Raw genomic sequence first — 18,828 nt, 5'->3', positions numbered from 1 at the left:
ACTTAGAACTGTTCGTTATCAAATCTATAAGCTATTTCTTTCCCTACAAATGGATTTCTTAATGCTTTTTTTATATTGTTCCATCACTTTCTACCTACTCAGCAGAGAACAAAAGCATTTATTGGAACAATTTAAATACGGTTGTAGTTCCAAAAGAAAACCTTTCAATTAAAAATATTCTGTCTTCTGGATGCATACTGTCTGTTTAATGGAGACAACTGCTATGCTTTGACTCCTTTAGGCAAACACAAATCTAATTGACATGTCTGTACCAAATAGAACCTTTTTTATTTCAAATTTGTAAAAGGGTGTAGGAGTCATTCTCGCTTTGCAGTTTTTTTTCTTTCTCAGCAGCAGCTACAACCTCTTTTCCTCAACAATAGTTGAGGAAATAGCTGAAGATTGCTATCTTATCACCTCACTGATAAACACTGTTAGTTGGGATTCTTACCAGCTCATTTACCTGTTCACATCTTCAAAAAAAACACTCTTCCTTTGATGAAGCCAGGAAAAGCTAACAGATGTGACAGTAACAGTGATTTAACTTTATTGAGGTAAAAGAAAATGCTTTTGTTTTAATTTGATGTAAAAACAAATGCTTCTTACCATGAGGTTGCATGTGATACCGGCTTAGAGATGTATGGAGAATGCTATTCTTACCACTGGTCAGTTTTAGCAGCTGTATGTTAAGCTGGGCAAACAAAGGCAATGGATATGGTGGCATTGAATGTCGAATCACTTATACAGTTAATTTACATGAACAAGATTCATTTCATTTTATAAACTTGCCAGTACTTTAGCTCTGACCTCAGTCTTACCTGGATTTGGTAACACTAGAGTTACATGATGATTTCATCTTTTGATGATGTAATGCTTTTGTTGTTACAGTCACATGTAACAAGTGTTGCACATAAACTGTCTGGCAACTTTGAAAACAAACTGTTAAGTGGTGTAGAAAACCTCAGGAAAAGTTTTTGATTAACCACTTATGCTGCAATTTAGAGATACATGGAACATGTCTCCATTTCTGTAAATAACTGTTCTGACAAACGTGGCCCAGCCTGGCCTCCTTTTCCAATAATAGGAGTCTTCCTGTATTCATAAGCAAAAATTGGCTGGTGAAATGCAAGATGTGAATGTGATATGCCTGGCACTACTTATGTGTTTTTTAACTTTGCTTCGGGAAAGTCTAAGACTGAATATATTCAGCTGTTCTAACAGCTGAAAATGCCACCTATTTCAGAGAGTGGTTTACATCACTGCAGCCACTATAACATTTGTCATACTTAGTGTTTCAGTTGTATGATTTTCTGCTTTTTGCTGTGAAGCCTGCATAAAAATGAACCTGTTCAAAACTGGTGTGTTAATCAAAAAGTACTTAAGTACTGGATTGTTGCTCATGTATTAAATTATGGTATCTCACAGCGTGTTTTCTTTAACGAAGTGTGAACTGTAACAGCATGATATGTTTTTGCAGCTCAGAAGTAACTTCTGGCTGTGCCAATTCAGAGTGGATCTTGTTCATATCATTTGGAAGCAGACTAAATCCTTTTTCAGAAATATATGGGAAAAAATTACTTGCTAGCCTAGGAGATTTTTAATCTTACGGAGTTGTGTTAGTCTTGGTTGGTATGAATGTGTAAAGCAGCTTGTAATGAAGCAGCAGAGCTGTATACAAGGCTTGCTCCAGGCAAACTTGATGCCAGATGCTTCTTCTTCAAACATGTCTACTCTTGTTAAGCAGTTGAGGAACTATATAATGATGCTGTCATTGAAATATGACATAAGAGAGCACTGTGGAAACCAAGTTTTCTTGGAAGCGTGGACCGCACCACGCTGAGTGGTGCAAGATGAGATCAAGATGAGATCACAACAAGATGAGATCTTGTTGATTTCTCTGCAAAACTTCAAGATGCCATCTTTACTCTTTTTTTTTTTCTAGTTCTGTTGCATAAATAGATTTAGAAGAGTGGTAATTTTACTGTGAGTCTTTATCTTGGCACATGGAAATGCGGTCTTTACAAAATCGTTACTTTATATTTAAAGTCCTTTAAAGATGTCTCTAGAACCAAGTCTTTTGTATCCCTGTGTTCCAGGTGGTTAAATGTGTGAAGTATCAGTATGATTTAACAAGCTGTGCTTTCCTTTTTCTTTGCTTTTAAAGGACTTAGTAAATATTGAGATGTTTTTGACTGCTAAAGAAGTGGAAGAGTCATTGGAAAGACAAGAGACTATGACTTGCTTGGCTTGGTGTCATGATAACAAATCCAGGCTCAGAAAAATGAAGGTATGAAAACATGTCAATGTTTTGCCTAAGTAGTGGTTTTATGAACTAGTTGGTTATTTGATATGGTCAATTTGGTTTAAATTATAGATCTTGAATGAGGCATTGTATACAAGTGAGGGCAGTAAGTACAGAACTTAATTTTTTAGGGTTAAGGTTACTGGTGCTGAACTAGCCCAAGTGGGTGCCAAACCTTAATGCAGTGTGTGTAGTAGTGTCTCAGTGCATGTGAATCTAAACATGTATAGCTCTTTGTGTCCTGCTGAGAATGTAGCTCATAGTTCATATTGGAAGAATGAGCTTGATTTGTAAGCATATGTCTGAGAAATATATTTTTTTGAAGTGTAGTATAGATAAATCCAAAACTGACCAGACTTGAGTGAAGTAACTTTGTGAGAAAATATTGAGGAGTTTCTTCCTAAAATAAAAGCAAGTCTTACATAATGAACATAGTAAGTTGTCTTGTTGCCATTGAATACTGTGACCTGAGCCTACTGTATCTTCGTTCCTTGTCTCTTAAATTCTATATTTTAAAATGTTTTGATCACTTATAGGGCTTGCAGAAATCCATTTGATTGTATTAATCAAAACCTCAATCTCTTTCAGAAGTTGTTTTTTTAAGCTAAGAGCTTTCTTTAATGAAAAATATTAAGTACCCTTAAAGATAAGCAAAGAGTGACGTTCTCCATCACTCAGGGTGCACCAAAATGAGAACGAACTAAAGATAGGATGCAAGATTAGAGCAGACAGTGATTACTCTAAAGATAATGATCTTTTTGTGGAGACTGTTAAGGGAAAACCAGAATTGGTATATAAACACTATTGCAAAGTCATACTGCTGGGGAAAAAAATATACATATAATTTGAATATATAAAGTAATGGAAGAAATAAACACCCAAGCATCTTAATTTTTCATGACCAGTCTTTACCAAATAAGTAAGGAAAAGTCTTCCTTGTCCTTCTCCTTTGAGAATGGAAGGAAAAATTCTGCAAGCCCTACTAAAACAGACTCCGCTGATTGGGTTTTCTTGGGTGCGGGAGGGGAGAGCTCTGTGGGCATTTTCTGTACTGTTGAAACATGTTAACGAAGTAACTGAGCCCTAGGGTTTGGTATTGCTAACAATTAAAATGTTTCATTATTTTTTTTTTTAATAGAAACTAATTTTACCAATGTTCTTAATAAGGGTTTTGCAAAAATCTGAACAGAAGAACTGTTATTCTATCTAACAATTGCAGATTAAGTAAAAAAAAAAAGTCCTTTGCAAGCCATAGATTTGAGCATAGAGGAAGATAAACTTGGAAAACTTTCTTTCCGATCCTTAAAGTATACTGTAACAGGACAGAACACATCACTTATTTTCAGGTGGCTTACATTTCCAATCTTAAAACAAGAAGTTGCTGAAATGTGTACATTAGTTACCCCAGGCAGTTAACTGATAGAAATTTGGAGTTGCTCAAATTCCTACTGAGATCACTGAGGAATGGATGGTATTGTACTGATGGACAGTAAGCAAAAGACAACTATTCATTTGAAGCTTTAGGAAGAGAAAATAGATTTGCTGAGCAGACCACTCATGGTAATTCAAAAAATAGTTATTTTTCAGGATTCAGAAAGGACTCTGGTTTTTGGTTGAGGTAATGAATACCGAATCTATTGCTTTTCTCTTTAAGACAGTACAGAGAAACCACCTGTTACTCTTACTTGCATCATGGATAATGATGCTTTCAATCAAGAAAAAGTTAATTCCTCCTAAATACTGAAGTTTGGCAGAGGCAAATGGAAGAGCTTTTTGTTTGCTTTCAGGAAATTGTGTTGCTTGTCTTGTCTGTAGACAGCATTTCAATTTTTTCTGCATGCACACCTGAAAGCCAGTAAACAAGGTTACACGTAGTTAACACTACTTTGTTGTGCATACACAGCACTTCTTCAGATGTTAAATATTGTTTTGGCACCATCTAAGCCCCTGTCTTGTCTTCAATCTCAGAGTTGTCTGGAGTTCAGCCTAAGGATTCAGGAGTTCATTGAACTCATTCGACAGAACAAGAGACTGGATGCTGTGAGGTATGAAATCAGGATGCTTAAACAAATATCTTATGGTGACAGAATGCTTTATTTTCAGTAATGTGACTATTATTGCAATATCCAAAAGCCCCACAGCTGCAAGTGATCTAGCTGGTGTTATCGTGATCAAGTTTTGGATTTTAGTTGGGGTTATGTTTTTGTTTTATTCCAAAGGTAAGATGTCAGTCCAGATGCAACTTCTTTGAACTGTTGTTATTTAAACTCTGCATCTTTTGTCTTCATTCTGGGTTTGAAAAGTTGTTTTAAAACTACTTATTCTGGTGACCTGTAATGAACAAACTTACCTTAAATTGTTTTTCAAGATGTAAGGGTAGTTCCTTGTAGGAACTCACTGTAGTTTTGTTGCAAAAAAATGCTAAAAGAAATGCTTGTCTGAAGCTTGACATTTCATTTGACTGAATTATCTTTTATGTCTAATCTTGTTCTTCACTTTTAGGCTTTAGGCCAAGTTCACTTTTTGTACTTCCTGTATTGAATGGATAATTTGATAATTCCTTGTTACGTGATGATAACAAGTCTTGTTGTGTTACCCTCTCATTCCCTTTCCTTGGCTCCAAATAACCTCAATATCCATTTTCTTTTGAACTCATTAAACGTGAGAACTTTGAGAAGAAATTAACACTGCCCATGGTGGTGTGAATGAGTCAGAGAACTCAAAGTTAGGTCTGATCATGGCCTGGCTTCAACTGTAAGATGATCTTTCTGGCATTTTCAGTTCATGAGTTGGTTTATGCTTCTTAGTTTGCAGTTTTGGTTTAAAGTCTTGGAATAATGTTCCAGGATCATGGGAGAAACCAGTTCTGCTGAAGTTAGTGGAAATTTGATAGTTGGGCTATAACATGTGTAAGAATCATCAGCAAGAAGTACGTCTTCCAGCACAATAGCTTATGATACATGGAGAAGTGAAAGAGGACCTCACAGCAGGTTCTGGTTGTTTTTATGTTTAAGGATGTTTAAACCTAGGGTGAGTTGACAAGTTTTATGGCTAGATTTGATGCTTCTGTAATATATCACAGTGATAACTGCTGTACTTTAAAGTTTTTGACAAGTTTTTATGTTGAGGAAGTGGGAAGTATTATTGCCTTTGAAGTTGTACTAGAAATTGAAACCAGCAGGAGGTTTGTAGTTTGTGGAAAAGCTGCTTTTTGGTCTGAGGAGTGCAGAACTGAAGAAAACATATCAAGTATCATAAGCATAGACTGAAAGCCTTTTTAGCTCTGTCATCTGCTTTAGATGTAGCAATTCCTCTGCAAGGTGAACCAGATATTTCTTTTGAATAAAACGAATAGGAAACTTGGTCCTTCTTCACAGAATCACAGAACTATAGGGATTGGAAAGGACCTCTAGGGATCATCTAGTGTGGAAAAGGCAGCTCTATGTTGAGAGGCTAGCCTCTCAACAACAACTACACCAAAATGACTCACTTCTTAGCTTCAGGGGTTATTTCAGATTGTTATTTCTGGTCTTGTTCAAATCTGTTGCTGGCTTTGAGTCACTTCATATTGTTCCTACTTGCACTACTTAAATGGTTGTCATCTTATGACCAAATATGCAGTCTGATAAAACCACTACATAATTGTAGTTCCTCGGTAATTGATGGATGGGGAAGGCTACATGCTGACATTTAGGTATGTACACAGAGCTCTGTTAAGGAATATGAGATCCTAAGGAATTAAGTCAGGTACTTCGGAAGGGATGAAAGGCTGAACTACTTGGTCTGTCTTCTGAAGCCCATTATGCCCTTTTTATACCCAGTGAATACTGTGCCTCTGTGCCTTTAGCTTTGCTCTCTGCTAGTTTTGCTGCTTTGCCAAATGTGCAGTCATGCATCTTAACAATGAATAGTCCGTGCTCTAAAAACTACTTTTTTTGAGCTTCAACTTCCTTATGTAGCTTGGAAAACAGTGTGGGGGTAGAGCTGAAGTAAGGAGATGGGCTAAGAACTGGGGCAAAGTAACAAGCTCATTCTGAATTCTGTTATTGTTTCTAGAAGTTCATTTCTTCCTGGTTTCTTTTCCTTGTCAGATCACAAAAAATTGACAAGTTGTCACACTCGTTTTAGGACCCAGCACTCTTGACAGTGGTTTTCTGGTACTTTCACAGGCTTTTATGGATTGATGGTTCATTCTTTTACCTTTGAGGTTTTCTTTGTAAACATGTATTAAAGCATATTTAAGCCTTTAAGATTTAAAGCCTTATTTAAGATTTAAAACTTGTATGTCCTGTCTACATTGGATATAAGTATCAATATATTGTGGTGTTAAGGATAGAGCATGTAGATTCCACGTACCTGTTGAAGTTCAGGGTTGCTATGTCTTTACACTTGGCAGTTTTAACTTGCCAGAGATGATAATACTGCTTTAATTTTATAACTTCTCAGAGAAAAGGGCCTGCAGAAGGCCTTCTCAGTTCACTTTTCTAACATGATGACTTCTGGTAATTTGGTACTTCGAGTTCAACTTCTCAGTGCTGTCCTTAAAGAATGTGGCTTAATGTTGGCTTTTGGCATTGTGCTCTACTTTGCTTCAAAATAAGTATGTAATAAGGGAAGATGTTTTTAGGAAGGTGTAGCATAAGTCTTGCTGCAAACCATTGCAACTTGTTTTTATTAGCTTGCTTCTGTGAAGTGCCTGCAGCAGGATTCTTCCAGTATTGTGTCCGTGGTGCAATAAATAGGTCAGGCATCCATTAGAAAGCAGAGAAAGGCTGTTTACCAAGTAGTTTCCTGTGCGAGTGGAACTCAGAGAGCTGACATTTTGTTGAAACGCAGCTGGTGTTTAAATAAGTTTGAAAGCTTTGCTTGCTGCCTGCTGCGAACCTCTAAAGTGCCATACTGCTTTTAGGATGAAACAGATGTGAGCCTTAAAAATATTTATCTTATTAAACGTGTGTTTGAATTTCTGTAGCTTTTTAGAATAGAAGTACAGACTGACCTTGCTCTAAGGTAGCTTATCAGAGTGGGTTTCAGAGAACTTGTTTCAAGAATGTTCTGAAGCTGTTTTTTCAATACTGAGTAAATCACTTCTGCCTAAATACATCACAGAGTTCTCAGGCTAACTCATCAGCCTGTACTCCTGCAATCTCTTCAGGTTGCATAAAGCCCATGCCTACTGCAGTAACAATGAATGGCACTCATGTCGTGCTTTCAGGGCTCTCACTAACTTCATTCTTAAGTCTGACGGTATTCTACAGCTTTGCTTTCATGGGAGGCCTTGGATGCACAGTTCTCAGCTAAAATCTTATCAGAACACCCTATACCCTTAAGACATAAAGAACAAACATAGTAAATAAGAGTAGACAGTGATGTACAAAGAAAATGGCCACTAATTTTAGTATACTTATCCCCTGTGAGGGTATTTATGCAGTTTCTTTCCTTCATCTCCTGAGAGGTAGGGAAGATCAGCTTGAACAGTTGCATAAAGATAATAAAACTTTAAGTGCTCTGATAAATTTTTCTGGTAGTCATAATGGTCTCTGAGATAAATGCAGTCAGGAATGAGTCTGAAAGACTGAGCAGAAAAAATAAATCCTCTTGATAACACCCTACGTTCATGTTAAGTTACTGTTTCTTCCTGATAAATACTTAAATGAAAGTATTCAGACATGATAGATGTGTACATGCACGTTCTGTAGTTTAAGTACTTTTCCAAAAACATTGTACTCTCAGGCAGCCTGTAAATCAAGTCTTCGCAGATATCCTTTCCCTTTTGGATTTGCCAAGTGTGCTGTTTGCATACATAACTGTTCCTTCAGCTCATGGAAGTATTTCCAAAAGCAGAGTGATTCTGTAAATGCCTATTTGAAAAAGGAGCATTCAGTGATGGCCCACACATGATGATGAAAAAATTAACACACTGCTAAAGCTATACTGACAAGTATGTGCTAGTGATAGTACAGACATTGCAGTAAGCATTATAACAGTGTTCATAGGTACCTCCAAGAGCTTGACATTTGGACTAAGATGGAGAGAATAGAAATAGCAGAATGCAAAGGGAAGGGTTAAATAATGGGATGGGAGCAGGTAAGGTGTTACTTTAAAGTTTTGCATTCACATACTCATAGTATTGCCTCTTGCTTCCCAGTGTGGAAATAAAAAACAGTGCCATGAATGACCGAAATTGCTTCTTTCTAAAGCATATCTTCAATTTAATGTGGCTTGCTAGCTCTCAGTAGATGAGATCTGGACATTAGCATCTCAAGCTTAGTGGGAAGACTTCCTTGTTTTTATAAGGGATGTGGCAGAGAAAATCAGGAGATAAAAACTAACACAATGTATCTTCACAAAACCTAATTACTTCTGGAAGAACTAAAAATGGGAACCATTCTGTAAGTTGCTCAGCATTTCTCAAGTCATGGAAGTACAGCTTGGTGAGCATTTCTCACCTGAAAGGCTAACATAAGCTGGTTTAAAATATGCATACACAATTTATTCTAGATATTCAAACACAAATGTTAAATGTGGTCAGTATTTGCATGTTGCAGCTTTGGGTCTCCCTATAAACAAGAGGGATGTAAGAATGAGTTGTTGATGCTCGACAGGGAGTAGGGCTGCAGATCTAAAGAGGATGTTGCAAAACTGAATTACTGCTTCTATTTTACCATCACAGAACACAAGTGCAGAGTGATCAGATCATTTTAAGGTTTTTTTCTTCCTCCTCTCCCTCATGTGTGCGCACAGTAATCCTGTTTGACTGGTAGGTCTGAATTTTTGCTTTGCCTGAGCTATCTTTTAAACAGCTATTGCTTTCATGTGCAGGGCTACATGAGCACTTGAGCTTTCTTCCAGCATGCTTAGGCTGCCTAGTCTCTGCTCGCAGGGCATGAGTTTTGTACTTTTCCTATCATAACAGTTATCACCTGGGGAACGATATTTACATTCCTGAATTGCTCACCCAAAATAGGAAGCTGAGTGGAAACACTCTGTGCTGCATAACTTCCACTGCTTCCTGGTTTGGGTGGGTGAGGAAGTAGGAGCACTGAAACACTGCTGAAGAGAGCATTCTCATGATGTTGTTGGTGACCTAAGCACAGTTAGTGGAACACAGTTAAAAAAAATTAAAATAAAAAATCTGTATCTCTCCTTTGCAAGAAGAACAGTTTGGACAATTGAATACTCTGTGCTCTCAAAGTCATTTGGACTTTTAGATAAAGAGATCTCTGACAAGCTCAGAAGAAGCACTCATTGTGGTACTTGAGAGGTAACTTTTATCTTCACTATAATACAAGATGTGGGGAAAATGCAGCACAGAGGAGACTTCTCTACCTTTAAGCAATGCCAGGAATCCAATACAGAGCTGATTCTGTATTCAGTCTACAACACTTGTGCAGCAATGGAAAAGGCCTTTGGCAGAAATGCTGAACTAATCTCCCAGTTAAAAGATTAGAGAGTTGAAAACTTGTGTTGAGAAGACTACATGGGAAGTTTCCATACAGGCTTTTAAAGTAGATATCCCTATCTGATAATTCTCTAGTTTCTTAGTGTTCATTCTGTGAGTGATCTTAATTTCTCTGCTTTAAAGATGTTCATGGTAGTTTTCATACTTCTTTCAAATATCTAAGTTTCAGTCTTGTATCTGTTCTGTATGAACTTGTGACTAAGTTCTATTTTTTTCACAGTATTAAAAAAGCTTTTAGTATCAGGGTGAGTTTTATTGCATTACTTTGCAATTTCTGGTAGTCTGTACAGAAACTGATGCTGCCTTCTAGCCTGTACAGAGTAATCACTTAGTCAGAGGTAGATGTTCTCTCAAATGTCAATGAAAACAAGATGCAGTTTTAAATGCTTTGATTTTTATTGGTTTGGAATACCACATTTACCACATTATTGGACCACACTTGTTTCTTACAAATGTATGCAAAAGTGTGATACATTGAGCTTCTGTAAATGGAGACATTTCTTCAACCAGTGTTGGATCTGTCATTTTGGGTGTAGATGAGGTAAGATTACATGCTGCAGTAGAAAGTTTGATTTCTAAGTAATTGCAGTATAAAATTCTCAGTGTTTGAAGTTATTCTTGCCAATCCTATTTGTGGGGCTGTAAGTCCTCCATGTACACCACATGTTTGATTGTGTTTTGAGAGCAGAATTTAGTTTTTCTCTGAAGTTGAACATAACATGAATTTATTTCATGTAGAAACAGCCATATCTGAAAAGTCTAAATATTCCATTTCAGACATGCAAGGAAGCACTTCAGTCAGGCTGAGGGAAGTCAGCTGGATGAGGTTCGACAAGTGATGGGGATGTTGGCTTTTCCTTCAGACACTCATATCTCCCCCTATAAGGTAGGTAATGTTATGCTTGAAATCCAGTGATACGGTGGGATAATAAAACAAGCTTGTAGTTTCTTTTTCCTTACAACAGAATGCAAGGATGATCTGTAGATAAATAACTTTTTTCCTAGTTTGACTTTCTAAAAAATCCATGTGTATAGTCCTTAATTTTACTACCATCCCTTGCCTGTAGATAATATCAGTTGCAGTTGGATCTTACTCTTAAGATAGCCCTTGAGCTGGGCTTACCACAACCCCAGTGCTAAAGATCTGTAGGTCTGAAAGCATGATGTGCAAACACATCAGAACAGAAGATAGGGAAGTAAAAGGTTAAAAAAAAAAAACAGTTTAACACATTAGACTGTTGCCTTAATAGATTAGCAGTGGGCCTTTATTGCACTCTTCAGGTTAGTGTCCTTCTTGGGGTTGGGGTAAAGATCATTCAAATGGCACAGGTGATCACAACAGAAGGTGATGGACTCCATCCTCTCTTCTCTTTCCTTGCTTAAGGATTTAAGTGAGGTGAGGCAGAGAGAGCCCGGGGTGGTGCAGGGTAAAGCATACAGTCTGATGTCTGCATTGTGGTAATATCACTGCCTACATAGGTTGATATCTTATGTTGTGAATTTGTTTCTGCTACTGTGTAGCGTATTGTCCTTGAATTACTTTCTTTTAAAACCTGGTTAATAAAATCTAATATTAAAGTTTTCTGTTGTTTGCCTCAAAGTGTAGCATGTGCAGTTGATAAACATTGAGCTTATTTCTAAGACTGATAAGCACTGTTTCTCATAACAAAAAAGTAAGTTATGGGTAGAAAGGGAGAGGTTCTAGCAGAAAGAAGGATAAGGTCTTTAAATACATGAAATACAACAAGTGTGTTTTCAGAGTCTTCTCTTCCTACATGATTCTTCAAGGCATGACTTTAGAGTTCAAAGTATCTTTGTCTTCTGTGGATTTAGTTCTTGATTGTCTTATTATTTTAAATGTAAGGCTATATTTTGTACTTAGGTCTGTTTTGTCTATAGCCTGTAGCATTACAGCACATTAAAAATGTGTCCTTAAGTCTATAAAAGTCTATAACTTTCTCTAAGCTGGAGCTGTGCCAGCTCTTCAAATTAAACTCCTTCACTTCACAAGTGATTGGAAATTCCATAAACAATGTTTTAAAGGTATATTGATAGAATTAGTCTGACTTGAGGTAAAAATGCTTCTGACTTTTCAACCAATGTCTGCCAGATCTGATGTTACTGGTTCAGGGGCTTTGGAACAAATGTCCACATACTAATGTTGCTTCATAAGTAGGCTGCTATTCTGGAATGCCAAACAAAAATCCTTATACAGATTTACAGAATTGAATTAAAACATTAGATGTCGATAGAGCAAGGATGAGTGTAGGGACATTGCTTACTGCAGAACTGCTTAGTGGAACCTCTAAGTAGATGAGTATTAAGAAGTAAAGCATGTTCTTTGAGCTAAGATCTCATGTTTTCAGGAACTCATGTGGAAGTACAATGAGAAGATTGGAGACTGAATGTCGTCATGCTAGCTGTTCTATGCAATGCTTTATTGACAGTTCTGCTAGCGTAGTGTTAAGAGGTCCTTTCTAAACAAGTACATTCTTACTGTGTGTTTGCATGTATACCTTTTAGCTCATAGTGGATTCAGTCTAGTGAGTTTGTACTGCTTGCAGGCTCCCCTCTAGGATAACTAGATTAAAAACAACTTATAGTTGTGTTGTTTTTTTAACAGGATCTCTTGGACCCTGCTCGATGGAGAATGCTGATACAGCAGTTTAGATATGATAACTACAGACTACATCAGCTGGGAAACAATTCTGTTTTTACTATAACACTCCAGGCAGGCCTTTCAGCTATAAAAACACCGTATCCTTCAATGCAGATGCTGCTGTTGAGCATAGAAAGTGTTTTTTCTGTGAGTACTTTTCAGAGAGCACAGAAAGTTCTGACATATGTATATTTTTGCTTCTACATTGTTTTTGTACTGGGTCATCTTTGCACACATCATAGGGTAACAAATTTGCAGAAGTTAGGGAGCTGGGTGAGAGCTAGTTTGTTTTAACCATGTAAGAGTTTATACTACTTGTTTTTGTATGGATATTCAAATATATCCTGCATCTGCAGAAGACTGGTTGTGTTTGCTACACAATATAGACAATTGAAGAAGGTCTGGTGCTGCTGATGTGCTCTAGAGGAAAAATGTAACCTGTGGAGTGTGCCAAGTAAGTGTTGCTCACTGCTGTTCCTTCTTGAAACCAAGCACTTGGTTTTCGTATGCACACGTTACACAATGTATGTAACTTCAAGTTTAACCTAGGCAAAATTTGCAATCTCACTGTATTTCTGATGTATTTAATTAATGAACTGATTCCTGTTGGATGCGCTGATTGTACCTTAACTTGTTGTTAAATAGACAGTGCTATAAAGAGGATGGGAGTTCAAAAAACCCAGACTGCCCTGTGTGTAGCAAATCCCTGAACAAGCTGGCTCAGCCTCTGCCTATGGCACACTGTGCCAACTCCCGACTAGTCTGCAAGATTTCGGGGGATGTAATGAATGAAAATAATCCTCCCATGATGTTACCAAATGGATATGTCTATGGATACAATGTAAGTGTTGAAATCAATGCCTCACTGATGTCTGAAATAGCAGTGGTCACAGTAACTTCCTCTATCAAAATAAGAGCTTTTAAACTCAGAAAGCTGGAAGCATCATCTCTATTAGGAGGGGGAAAAAAAACCCAACAACCCTTTTTACAGTAAATCTTATGGGATTGAATGTGAGAAAATTGTTTATTAAAGAAGATGATGTATGATGAACTTGGAAGCTAATAGCATGAAATCAAATGGCAGTGGAAATTTTCCCCTCTGGAGTGTAGTAATATAGAGCAAGTAACTTGTGGACAAAGATATTTTCACCTCAGACTATGCTTTTAGAAAACAACCCCCTCTTTTCTTTTTAAACAGTGGAGAGGAATGCTGAGTTATGAATCCCTTGAGATACTGTTGTGAATATTATCTTTTGATTTCATTCTTTTCTAGTCTCTGCTTTCTATTCGTCAAGATGACAAAGTAATTTGCCCAAGAACCAAAGAAGTCTTCAACTTCTCACAAGCTGAGAAAGTCTACATCATGTAGGTCCGTAAAAACACAAGACAAAGTGCCGCTGGAATTTTGACACAGTGTACATTGGCATTCCCTGTAAAGGGGGGGGCCTTAATGTGTGGCAAAGAAGCAAAACCTGCCACCTTGGTGATCAGACCTGTCGGTGGCATTATTGTTTCTTGCGACCAAAGATCAATGAGCAACAATAAACACTCTTTAAACAAAAGAAAAGAGGAATTATGACTTAAGTTTGTACTTGAATAAAAACAAAAAGAAACTTTGATTGTCAAGGTTTTGTAACGTAAGGTCAAAAATTGGACTTCTCAAAAGTACTTTCATCTTTTAAAGGATAACTCTCTTTAAAGATGGACACTTGCACTGGGGGAAAAGTTGCAACAGATTGGAAACTAAATCCATTTTTCTTCCCTCTTCTTCACAATTGTCCAAGACCCTTTTGTTATGAAAGATTTCAGTACTACAAATATTCTCCTTTAAGCTCCTCTTTGCCTTCTTTATGATCCTCTCGTGAAGTAATCCCGAACACGAATCTTGTGACTTATTTCCATGGAGAAAATGTTGATGTCATTGACACAAGACTGGCTTCTCTGGAGGATCAACTAGGGACCGGTTTGAAGGGGTCTTTTTTTCCAAACCCAAATATTTTAAGGAGATTGCATAAATACTGAGAGAAACTGAGAACATTTCAGGCAAAATCTGATGCTTGTTTAAATGTTCTTTTTCCAGTCTACCATAGTGTTAAAGTCCTTCTAAAGTTATTAGTTATGTGCATAGGGTTCAATATGAAATCATTAGTGCTACTGCCTTATTTCTTGCTTTGAGAATGTACTCACATGAAAATGAGCTGGTATTCTTAAGTGTTGGGCAAAGTTTCTGAAGATGCCTTGCAGGATAATTACATAATTTTAGGGCCTAAATAGTATTCATTACTGAAACTAATAGTTCAATTTTAATGACTACAGAACACATCCTTATGACTTTTGAAAAGAATTAAATCATTGTAGTTTAAACAAAACCATATTGTAGAGGTTTGTATTTAGCGCTTATTTTTGCATGTTGATGTTGATTAGCTAATAAAAGATTGTAAATGTAAAACATGTTAATAAAAACTGTTTTCCATTTCTTGATTATATAAAATAAGAAAGTTGCTTCTATGTAAATGTTGAAAACAAAGTCAACCTCTTGTAGTAGTTGCACAAGGAATGCAACTTCCACATGTCTTCTAGTGTCATGGGAGGTGAAATCATCCATGTTTTTTCAGGCTCTAAAGTAAGAGCATCTCACTCAAATACCCATTCTTGGTTTAAACTGTTCATATATGAACCGTGCGCTGCAGTCTACATTTCAGTCAGTTCTGCTGTTTCCTACAGGACTAGCAAAATCGAACTTCAGAGGTTACAGATATAAAAACAGATTATATGTCTGCTTCATCAGTTCAGCAGGATCTCCCACGAGGTATGTCTTCAAAGGCTCCATTTTCAATGAGCACATGTTATTGATGCTTCTGAACTGCTGTACCTGGAGCATTGTGGAGCTGTCAGCTTGACAGAGACCAGTTTTTCCTGTGCTTCTTGCTGGAAGTGTCTGCTTCCCTCAGCATTTCCTGAAGTAACAGGTATAGGTGACTCCTGCTTAGGTGGAGACATAATGAGAGCTGGCATCAGTAACTGGAGTCATTGGCTATCAAAGTGATTTTTGTTTTCTTCCTGATAATGCAAGATAAGGAGCATCAGCTCAGACTTGCCCTGGGGAGCAGCACTGCTGAAATCCAAGTGCAGCAGTTCTTGTTCTGCTGACTCTACGCATCATCGTAGTAGGAGAAGGGCAAGGAGAACTTTTTAGAGTGGCAACTTCACTTCTTCCTACTTCATGGGATGGCAGGGAGGCAAGGGGTGTATTTTTCTTTTGTATATGTATGTTGGGTTTCTTGATCATTTCTGCAGAAGTGCATGGTAACTGGCAAATGATAGCAGGTTTTGGTAATCGTTGCATTTGCTTCTTTAAGTACCAATTAGAGCTGTGACTTCCTGGGTTTTCAGCCCTTTTTCCTTTCTGTGGCCTAAAAGGAGTGGTGAAAGTCACTGAGAACTAGCTGGGGAAGTGAGGGGAAGAGAGCTGCTGTCCTGCAACAGGAGGGCCTCTGCTTACAGGTGCCAGCCTGTATCCCTGCTGATGCACTGGAAAGTGCACTCCAGAGATCCAGAAGAAGCTCTTTGTGAGTTGTGACTGCTTGCATCAGAGGCCTGCTGTCAAGCCTCCTATTTGGACTGCAGCAAGCCCTATTTGTTCCGGGCAGCTGTGGCCTCCTGGCTCACCCCTGTGGGCAGTGCCCAGCAGGGCCCTTGTTGCCTGTGTTTTAATAGCTTCATGCTCTGCTATTCTGCATCTTGATTTTTGTGTCAGCAGAGGGGAAGGCCTGTGTATGCCTGACTTCTGATTCTCTCCAACTCTAAGTATGGTTGATGCTTTCTGCGGGTGTCCTATGACATGTCTGCATTTATTCCTGCTTCTGTGTACAGTGGGAAGGTGATTCTGGAAGTGCTGTTTATGTAACACTGAAAGCGGGGCAGTGTTAGAGATGCTTCCCTCCATAGCTGAACTGCTGTTTAGCTGAAGGTCATGCTAAGCACTTTGCTGTGCTACTCACAGAAAAACCTCAGCTTGAGATCTAATCCTGTGTTTAGTCTGAACTCAAGTTTTATGACTCAGCAAAGTTCTTCAATGAAATTGTTCCTTGCCTTATTGCTGCTGCTGATGCTGACTTCACTGAGGAGCCTCAGGGTTTTAAAGATCGTGTTTCAGACCAGAGATGTGTACCCCGAGCCAGAGAAAATCAGCTGCAGGATAATTAGCACCACAGAAAGAATAATAAGAAATGGAAAAGGCTGATGAACAAGAAGAGCTGTTTGTTTGGCTTACATGCACTTAATGGAGCAACTGCATCGTAAGGGGAACAGAGGGAAAGAAGAATTGGAGCTTCCTGGATATTCTCACATATATTGCAATGCAGTTGGTGGGCAGCTGAGTGACAGGGAGGTGTTGACTGAGGGTACAGCTGCCACACTTGTCACTGCTGTTGGCATTAGCTAGGACCTGGGGAAGGCGAGGAATAGAAATAGTGTGAGGATCTGACTAAGAGAGAGATGACAAAGGGCAAAGTGGGCACGATAATCTGTCGTGCAGCTCATGCTAGTGGTCATTGCTGATCTTGCACAAAAAGCAGGAATGGGCTCATGTTGCGCAGGAAGGAAAGGAGATAACGTGGAGGAGCTGACTACCAAACCTGAGATGGTTTTGATGCTGGAGTTCATTCAGCTGTTGATTGGGAAAGTCTTCATTAAGCATCACGGTCACAGAGGGCTTTTAGTCTCCAATGTGTTGCATCCTTGACGTAGAAACACAGCCCTAACGCAGAGTTACCACCGGGGTGAAAGTGAGGGGACCTGGTGATGCTTTCCTGAAGCTCAGAGCAGTCCCACGTGCTCCTGTTGGCATCCCTTGTACCATGGCTGCTCAGCAGTGTCAACCAGAAACACATTCCTTGCTTGGCTGGCTCTTCATTCCCAAATCAATGTGCAAAGCCAAGGCTGGTTTGGTGGGGGTAACACCTCAGGGACTGTGCCTGTTCCTTTGGCCCTATTTCCTGTCCCGTGGGATGAACTCTTCCATTGTACATTCCTGAAGGAACGTTTAATCTCATAAAAAATACGTTTCGAGATAAAAAATCAGTTTATCTCCCCTGCTGAGGAGCAGGTTTTCCCAGGAACTCTGAGTTCCCAGTGGGGGCCTTCTCCTGATGGAGCTAGAGGGAACAATGAGAGAAAGATGATAAAGCCTATTCAATCCAGGACAAAAAGATTGTCAGTTAACTTAAATATTTTGTTCCCCACCCGCGGGCATTAAGCAGGATTATACAGACAAACCCCAAAAGGAAATAAACAGATAAGCAGCAGACAATGTCCTTTTCCTCCTTTCATAACCATAAGCACCATCAGATTCCAGGGCTGACTTCCACCTTGAAAATGAAGGATGTGGGCCATGTCTCTGGATGGCTGCTGGGGTGAAGGAAGGAGCAGTGCTGTCTCGGGTGTTACCTCAGTTCTGCACAAAGGGATGAGCTGCAGCTCATTGTGGTGATCCACTGGATGGTTTCTTGCAGTGCTATGGGAGGAGCTGGGAGCCTCCAGGCTCTGTGAGTGCGTCCTGCCCTCAGAGCATTTGGAATTTAACCATCTCTGAGTATGACTCAACTGTGTGCATGCAAACTGGGATCCAGCTCCAGGATCAATGGCCCTGGGACACGCTGAGTGCCTTCAGGGCGTGGTGTGTCCTGTCAGGTGGTCATGAAGTGAAGAATATAAGGGGACTGATGTTGCCAATGTGATTTTCTGGGAAATAAGCATATTTATTAAAAACTCCATCCCCTTTTCTTGAACCACAGACACCTTTCTAGTAGGAATAACAAAGGCTGCTGCTTCAGGACGTACTGCATAACCGAGTCACCAGCTGGTTCTGGTCCTGCCACCTCTGCTTTGTGGATAAAACCTTCTCCATAACTCCGTGCCTTACAACAGAGCCAGGACTGCATTTCTGTGGTCTCCTGATATCAAATGACCTCTCGAGCTATTTACAATCCAGAGCTGTGATTAGCTGGAGCACATCTGTCAGAAAAACTTCATCAGGAGACCAAGAATGTGCTTTCTCACTGCTAAAATATGTGCCTCGTTTCCAGTTTGAATTCATCATTCATTTGTTGTGTTGGTGGGGTGTTGGTTTTTTTTTTGTGGGTTTTTTTTTTTTTTTCAGTGCCATTCTAAAGATTGTTTCCTGTGTTGTATCTTTCCCTGAAGATCTTCTCATTTTATGAAAAGTTACCTCTCTATCAAAACTGATTCCAGTCTTTAAGGGCAGCCTGTCTGGCAGCTGCCAGCACTGCAGATAGGGCAGGAGCATTGCACAAGAGCTGGAGCAGCTCGAACCCACCTGTGCCCACTGCAGTGTTTGAATGCCTCAGGGGTGACTGCAGCTCTCCCTTTGTGCTTTCCAAGGAA

The 18,828-nt window shown here is 38.9% G+C and overlaps 1 protein-coding gene across 4 annotated transcripts in view; it reads left to right on the top strand.

The window, feature by feature from the left end:
* Positions 1-14,921, top strand: part of MAEA (macrophage erythroblast attacher, E3 ubiquitin ligase) — a 44,671-nt gene extending 29,750 nt beyond the window's left edge. For all 4 annotated transcript variants that reach the window (XM_065735908.1, XM_065735910.1, XM_065735907.1 and 1 more), the window contains 6 exons: positions 2,165-2,287; positions 4,271-4,347; positions 10,542-10,650; positions 12,388-12,521; positions 13,069-13,264; positions 13,697-14,921. In XM_065735908.1, coding sequence (XP_065591980.1) covers positions 2,165-2,287; positions 4,271-4,347; positions 10,542-10,650; positions 12,388-12,521; positions 13,069-13,264; positions 13,697-13,792 — 735 coding nt within the window. In that variant the 3' untranslated portion in view covers positions 13,793-14,921. The remainder of the gene's footprint in view (positions 1-2,164; positions 2,288-4,270; positions 4,348-10,541; positions 10,651-12,387; positions 12,522-13,068; positions 13,265-13,696) is intronic.
* Positions 14,922-18,828: the final 3,907 nt, after the last annotated feature.

This window comes from Cyrtonyx montezumae, unplaced genomic scaffold (genome assembly GCF_038088225.1).
Source record: "Cyrtonyx montezumae isolate F1298 unplaced genomic scaffold, pur_monq_1.0 scaffold_2, whole genome shotgun sequence".
Classification (NCBI taxonomy): domain Eukaryota; kingdom Metazoa; phylum Chordata; class Aves; order Galliformes; family Odontophoridae; genus Cyrtonyx; species Cyrtonyx montezumae.
Note: the sequence above shows the minus strand (reverse complement) of the source record. Positions and strands in the feature narration are given on the sequence as shown.